Here is a 7,320-nt window from a genome sequence, read left to right as displayed (position 1 = left end):
TCGCGTGATGACGCCACGGCGCGTGCGGGGCCCAGCGCCCGTGTTTGTGTTTCTCCCTCCCGCCACCCTTCCGCCTTCCTTTAAAGGGAAGCGGGGGAGGGCGGAAGTGTCGGAGGGTGAAAAAATGACACTGAGGGCGGAAGTGGCCTCGGCAGCGCCACGGCCCGGCGCAGGCGCAGTGCGGGCTCGGTGCTCGCCGGTTCGAGTCCCGGTTGAGGCGGCTGCGGGCCTGTCCCGGCACCTCCCCGAGGCACCGTCCGCTACGGGCCTCGCTCCCACCGCCCGGGGATCGGCGGAGCGCGGCCCGGTGCGGGTCCTGGTCGCCTCGGGAGCCTTCGGGTGTCCCGGGAGGCTGCAGTGGCGAAGGCGGCCGCCAGGGCGGGACAGAGGAGCGGCGGCCCCGGCCCGTGTCTGTCAGGGCAGAGGGGCCGGGCCGGGAGGCTCTTTGTCCCCCCTGCCCGGGTCGCTGAGGCTGAGAACGAGAAAAACCGTTTTGTTGGAGGAAGAGGCAAATATAAGAAACTGTTACCCGCTGCAAAGCGAGGTCCCTGTGGCACCGGCCTGCAGGAGCTTGACCTGCGAAGGGACGTTGGTTGTGTGAGGGGGCATTAATGGTGCGAACGCGGGGTGTCCGGGCGCTGCGCGGAGCAGGTAGCGGGATATCAAATAGCTGTTGGCAAGAATAAAGATTTTACACTTATGTCTGTGTTGACGGTCTGTTCCATGCAAACACGGAGCTTTTTAAAGGGGAGTCCCCGTTCAAACGTAGGACACGTCTCGCTTACCGCTCCGACGCTGTCACGCTCTGCACCCAATGACGAGCCGTGGAGGAGAAAATAGAAACAACCTGCATAAACATCTTAATCAAGGGTCGTTATCAGCACAAGAGCTATTTCTGCACACTGGATCATTAAGGCCGGGTGGTATCCTCAAAGCCCAGCCCAGGCGGGGAAGCAGCGCTTTGATGCTGGTGTGGGAACCAGAGGCAGGGCTGTGATTTTTTAAAATGCCTTTTATCTCTCGCTTTTGCAGGAACGTTCGTATAAACCAGCTTGTCAAATGCCATTTCCCTACACACGCATGAAGAGCAGACAAAGCCCTGGTCCTTCCTTGATGTTTCCCCATACAGGTGTAATCAGAGGAAATGTGATTTTCATTAGCCCGATTGTCTTTTTAATAATACATATATATTCTGTAAATATCATCAACAGTTTACATCTGTATCTATAGCTATATACATAACATATCTAACCCTCATCTTTTACACATACATAGACAATGCAAACACTAATGGTGGGCTCTCACCTCTGCTGTTCTTTTAAGTATGTGATTATGAAGAATTGTCTCATTAAGACCTTCAATTCCTTTTTACCCTGAAGCTTTCTCACTGATTTGCTGCACTCAGCAAACACAGCCAGTTCTGGACTTGAGAGTGACTCTTACAAATAAAACCCTTGCTGCTGGGATGAGGACAGAGTGAATCCTTGTCTCCTACTTCATCGGCTTATTTGGGGTACAATAAAAATGATACTGACTTTTTCCCATTAAATTCAGATAATTTATTCAGCCTTCAGGTTGTGGGCAACCACAAACAAGCTCTGCCCCAGGAGCTCACTATTGAAAGGATCGTTCTCTGAGTTTAAAAACAGGGAAAATGGCTAAAAGAGCATTTCTCTTGCAAGTATCAGTATTCTGTATCAGGTTAGCCAACTTGGACAAGCTGAGCTCTATTTATTTACTCGTTTAGTTGCTGTGATTATCCAAACTACCCCAGCCACATTCACCCATGTGCAGTTCGAGAGAGGCTGCACCTGAGATGAATTTGGCTCTGTTGTACATTCTTAAGGGGATGATTTGAGCTGCAGCAGCAATTCGGCAATCAGGGTTCAAGCAGCTGTTCACAACTTTCTGAGCAAACACCAATAGCCTGGAGGTAAAAGCAATACAGAGTAGCAATTTCTAAATGTCCCATCTAATTGAGCAGGAATAATGAAAACAAAGAACAAAAAAACCCGGGCCCTCCAGCATGTAAACAAATAGTGCAGATGCACCAATTCCTCATAGCATCAACATACCTGCCATCGGAGCAGCTCGGTGCTCATCTTGTTTTATGCAAACACTTCTGAACCCTCCCCTTGGCATGGGATATAATTTCAGTGCTTCTCAGCCTTTTTCACCTGGAATGCTACAACATCTGTGCTTGCCATGACCCCTTCATCCCTCTGCATCTTCTGTTGATGTGAGAGCTTGAAAATCAGCTCCCAGCATCTTTACCGGCAGGAGGTCAAGATGAGCTGGTGGTTGGACAGGGTGGGTTGCTTGGAGGGGGTTGGGGAAAGGCAAATCCCCCTGGACAGAGAGTTGGTGCCCTGGGTGTGGAGAGGGGGGGTTGAAACTGGGGCCATTTCACTCATTTCTCATTAACTTTGCCTCAGTCCCAGCTGGGGATCTGTGACCCAGGATCACCTCATATACCTGCTCAGCAGGAATGAGAGACTGGCATGAGTTTGTGGGTCACCACACCAGACTCAGCTGGGGACTAAATACTTCAGCACTAAACTGTGTATCCTTATTCTTCTACTGCTTAGAAAACCTTTGCTAACTTCTTCATTGAGTTACCTGTGGCCAATTTATTATGTGCCAATGCAGACCTTTTTATTTTGCCTCTTTCCCTGGTATTTAACCCCCTCTTTCCTCATTCTGTCCCTCTAACCCATCCTCACGGAGAATTACTTGCTTTGCAGCCCCTCACTTCTGAAATGACCCACCTACGTTTAGTTGCCTCTTGCAACGTCGTGTTATTTTGCACACCATGATAACCCCCTTTTTTTTTTTTTTTTTTTTTAATCCGTTCCAGGCCAAATTCCCACGTTGACCGTGAGCGACTGGAGTGTTGCACACTGGACCAGACAGCAGAGTCTCACATTGGCACGAGCGTGTCCCGGTCCCACGGGGACACGCTGTGCTTGCAGCCACCCGTGGGCACAGGCGCTGGGACGTGCACGTGTGGGAGAAGCCTGGAAGGATGAGAACACATCTGGATGTTGCCGGATGTGATATATGCACGAATTGTAGTGAAGGGAGATGCTCTTCATCCCCAGATGGGACACAGCGAGACACAGCTCGGGGCAAGAGCACATCTCAGGAAGCCCATCTTCAGGGTGTCCCTTGGAGTAATGAGATCCTCGCTGGTGAACCACAAAGAGGGATTTATCCTTGGTTAAAATACCCCTTTCCAAGGAGTTTGCTGGGGGCGCACACTGGCACATCGTCTCCCCGATCTCTGAAGGTGCCGCGTTTCACCGCTGCTGGGCGGTGCATAAAATGCTGCTGCAGCAGCACCGGCTTCTGACCAGTTTTAGAGCAAATATCTGGTGGCCCCGAAACTGTCTGGGGCTGGATACCGCGTACATGTACACACATGCCCACTCCTGCCACGGAGTGGAAAATACCAGCATTCCAGGAGTCACCGGGCTTATCTGATTTGGGAGGAGGTCCACAGTTCAGCTATTTATATCCAGTTATCTGGGGCCTTTGCAGCTGCATTTGGACTAGAGAGTCCCTGTGGGGAAAAGAAAATTAAATTACCTTAAAAATCTTGAGTGCGGCAAGGATGGCAAATGTTTCCGCATGGTGTTTGTGCCACAACATAAAGGGCCACCTGGGCAGAGCCTCTCCTGCCTCAGACCAGACGGCTCAAGTCAGAGAGAGAATTGCGCAAGTTGAGGAGAAAGTTTCCTTGTCCAAAGCCCTGCTCTGAGCTTCAGCAGGGAACAAGACCTCAGGAAAAGTGCCTGCAGTATCGAAAGGCAGCGGGTATCAAATCCAGATTCCAAACAATCCGTAACAAAAACACTTAAGTTCCAGTTTTAGTAAAATCTAGATGCCCAGAAGCATCATTTATTGCAAATCAGTTAACCAAAAAAAATACATCATTTTTGCAAACTACAACTTTGCATGTAGATAACTTTATTACAGAAGATATCTTTTCTTAAACTACACTCTAGTTTATAAAACATAGGAAGATTCAACACCACGTGATGTTTTTATCACTCATATTAGGCACGTCACAATAACAATGGTCTGAAACGTTAACTAAGATGAGTGCTCAGCACGGCGCTGTGCCTTGAGAAATATCCACTTGATTTGGTGTTCTAATAAGAAGGAGTGAGGAAAAGGAACCCTTTTCTTAGGTTTTCTTGATTAACTGCTATTTGCCTGTCCCATACACATATCTAGTCTTAGGGTGTCTGGTTGCCTTTGCCCCCGAGTGAGTGATATTCCAACACCTCTACAAGGTGATATATTTACGATATATTTAAGACTCGCTCATTTAGATTTTTGAAACAAAATCCACCTTTTCTTTAAAAAAAAAAAAACCCCGTATTTACAAACATTAAATCTGCCACAGGCTTATACTATATTTTACATGATACACAGAAAGAGCGCACATCAATATAAAAAAAGATGCACCACTCCGGGCTAACAAGAACCAAATGTTAAGGTTTCACGGCGCAGACTTGGCTGCGCTTGTCCTTCGCCCTCCCGTCCGGGAGTCCGGCACCCCAGTAAAACCAGCAGCGCGTCCCACTGGGGCCGGACGCGGGGGAGCGTGTGGCGGTGGCAGCGTCAACGATGCTTCGTCATCTCACTCAGGTCGTTAATAGACACGCCTTCTCCGAAACAGGCCGGCCATCCTTAAAATAAGGATGTGGTTTAACAAGTTTATATTGGCGTTTATTTCTTAAACAGTTACTCAAATGCAAACACGAGAAAAAAAAAAAAAAAAAAGTAAAGATATTCAAAGTAAAATTAAGCCTCCTTTGTGTATAAACTCCAAAGTTGTGGGTTTGGTATATACTCCGTAGTTATGGGTTTGCTCTCTTAAAAGTTTGGCAAATACATTTCTTCTGGTGGGGGCTAGTATTCATGTTCTGTGGTTTGGGGGTTTTTTTAGCTTAGAACCTGTTCTTACAGGTCTATAATCCTGATTTTTTTTTTTTTTTTTTTTTTTAGATCATAAAAATCATTTAAATATATATTTTTATATATATAAAAACAAGAGAGAACAAACATTTCTATTATCAAGGCAAATGTACAACTATATAATACTGAAATTAAACAAAGATTCATGACTGGTACCATAAAATGTCCTCTCAGATATAAAAGCAAAGGAAACATTTTAAAGTACATTTCAAAAATCTGCCCATACTTAATTTATTCCCCCTAAGGAGTGGTATTTTTAGTCAATTTTTCCTTCCCCTTTTCTTTCTCACCTCTTTCTGAGTTGAAAGAGAAAAAAAATAAATTAATGGCATTTCAGAATCACAAATCGCTGCTTATATCTTTACATAAACATTTCCTCTCAAATCAAACACAATGAACCCCCCCAAACAAAAGAGAATGTCCTATAAAAACCTAATTTTTTGATTTCTTGAAACACATTGAGTTCTTAACAATAGAACATATAAATAAAAAGGCAGTGTTTTCATGTAAAATAAAAAGTACATAAATAAATACTAAAAAAAAAGGAGTTAATTTGTCTTTTTATTTCTTTTTTTATAAAAACATATTTTAAAAGGATCCTTTGATAAAAGCATCCGATGTCCTTTTAAAAAAAGATCTCCCTCGAGCTTCTAACTCCTGCTGAGCACCAGCGTCTCTGAGCCACCGTCTTTTACTTGAAGGCTTCGGGGATGTGTCCCAGCTGTGACTGCATACTGGTGGGGGGGCTGGAGATGCCCTCGGACCAGTCGGACACGTTGGAGTGAGGGGACGAGCTGGACCACTGGTCCGGCGACTCCGGAGACGGTGTGAGGAAAGGGTGGTCGGGCACCTGGAGCTGGTGGCTGGGGGTGTTGTCCAAGGGGGAGGAATAACTGTGCTGGGAAGGTGGAGTTAGGAACTGGGTGGTGGTCATGGGCTGGGCGAGGGAGGACGGCAGAGACGTGGGCAGCATCTGGGAATCTTGCGGCAGGATGGTGTGGACGGCCATGGAGCTGCCGCTCACCGGCTGCATGTCGGGCTGGCTCAGCTCCGTACCGAGGAAATTTTGGGCGATGTGGCCGCTGGCGTTGGAGCTGGGGTTGTGATGCTGCGGTGGCGGCTGCTGCGGCGGCGGCTGCTGGGGTGGCTGCGGCGGCTGCTGCGGCTGCAGGTTTGGCTGCTGGAGCTGCTGCTGCTGCATCTGCTGGAGCTGCTGGCTCTGCATCAGGTGAGGCTGGGAAGCCAGGCGGGTGTTCGGCATCGCCTGGTAGCTCATCATCTGCGACAAGCTTGTGGTGGGCAAGCTGTTGTGCAGGGTGGTCATCATGCCATGCTGAAGGTTTTGCGTCTGCTGGTGCGCCCCAGGTTGCATGTTGCCCCGCAGGGGGTTGTACTGGTTCTGGACGATGCCGTTCTGCAGCCTGCTGAGCCACTCGCACTGCCCGTTCAGAGCGGCCGCGCCGCCCACCGAGAAATTCATCGGGGCGTTGCTCATGGCCGTGCTGGGGCTGGAGACGGGCAGGTGAGAGAGACGCGGCGGCACCGAATCGAAAGCCATCCTGCTGGAGTTTCCCATGGCCATGTCCTGCTTCCCTGCCATGTTGAGGTGGTTGATGCTCATGTGGGCGTCAGGCATGCCTGGCAGATGGTTCAGAGGCATGGAAGGGGACTGCTGGAACGGAGAGGTCATCAGCGGAGGGGAGGCAACATCCGACAGGTACCCATGGGGCGATTCCAGCGAGTCCACTGGAGACAACACGCTGGAGTTGTCAAGCAGACATCCTTTTCCGTCTTGTGATTTTTTCCTCCGGGCTTTGAGGTCTTTGGCATCCTTGCCGTTGCAGCTCAGGCCCTTGGTGCTTGGCTTCCTGGCCTTCTTGCCCTGGACGGCAGGTTTCAGGTTGCCGATGTAGCTGTTGGGCGAGCAGAGCGGTGGGGACAGCGTGGGGGCCCCCAGTGGGCCGTTGTGCAGGGGTGGGCTCCGCACCAGGTTGTACTCGTCCAGCAGCCTCACGATGTCGTGGTGCATGCGCTCCTGGGCGATGTCCCGCGGGAGACGGTCCATGTGGTCCGTGATGTCGCGGTTGGCAAAATGGTCCAGCAGGACCTTGGCGGTTTCATAGCTCCCTTCTCTGGCTGCGAGGAACAGCGGGGTCTCCTCCTGGAAACCCAACAAAGAGCGTTAAGATATTTCACAGATTCTCCTGGTTAGCATCCTGAGCTCCATGCCCGACACCATGCAGTTGGGTGGCTTGTAATGGTCTCTCCTCTGGTGAGGTTTTACTGCTGCTTGTTTCTACTCTGCTGAGCCATGTCCTTATACTGATATCAAAC

General features: G+C 49.3%; 1 protein-coding gene across 2 annotated transcripts in view; it reads right to left on the bottom strand.

Moving 5' to 3' along the window:
- Positions 1 to 3,937: 3,937 nt before the first annotated feature.
- NOTCH1 (notch receptor 1) overlaps positions 3,938 to 7,320 on the bottom strand; it is a 42,772-nt gene continuing 39,389 nt past the window's right edge. For both annotated transcript variants that reach the window (XM_065648240.1, XM_065648241.1), the window contains exon 34: positions 3,938 to 7,147. In XM_065648240.1, coding sequence (XP_065504312.1) covers positions 5,678 to 7,147 — 1,470 coding nt within the window. In that variant the 3' untranslated portion in view covers positions 3,938 to 5,677. The remainder of the gene's footprint in view (positions 7,148 to 7,320) is intronic.

Source organism: Caloenas nicobarica, chromosome 19, assembly GCF_036013445.1.
Source record: "Caloenas nicobarica isolate bCalNic1 chromosome 19, bCalNic1.hap1, whole genome shotgun sequence".
NCBI classification, from domain to species: domain Eukaryota; kingdom Metazoa; phylum Chordata; class Aves; order Columbiformes; family Columbidae; genus Caloenas; species Caloenas nicobarica.
The sequence above is the reverse complement of the archived record's forward strand: the minus strand, read 5'-3'. Positions and strand labels throughout refer to the sequence as shown.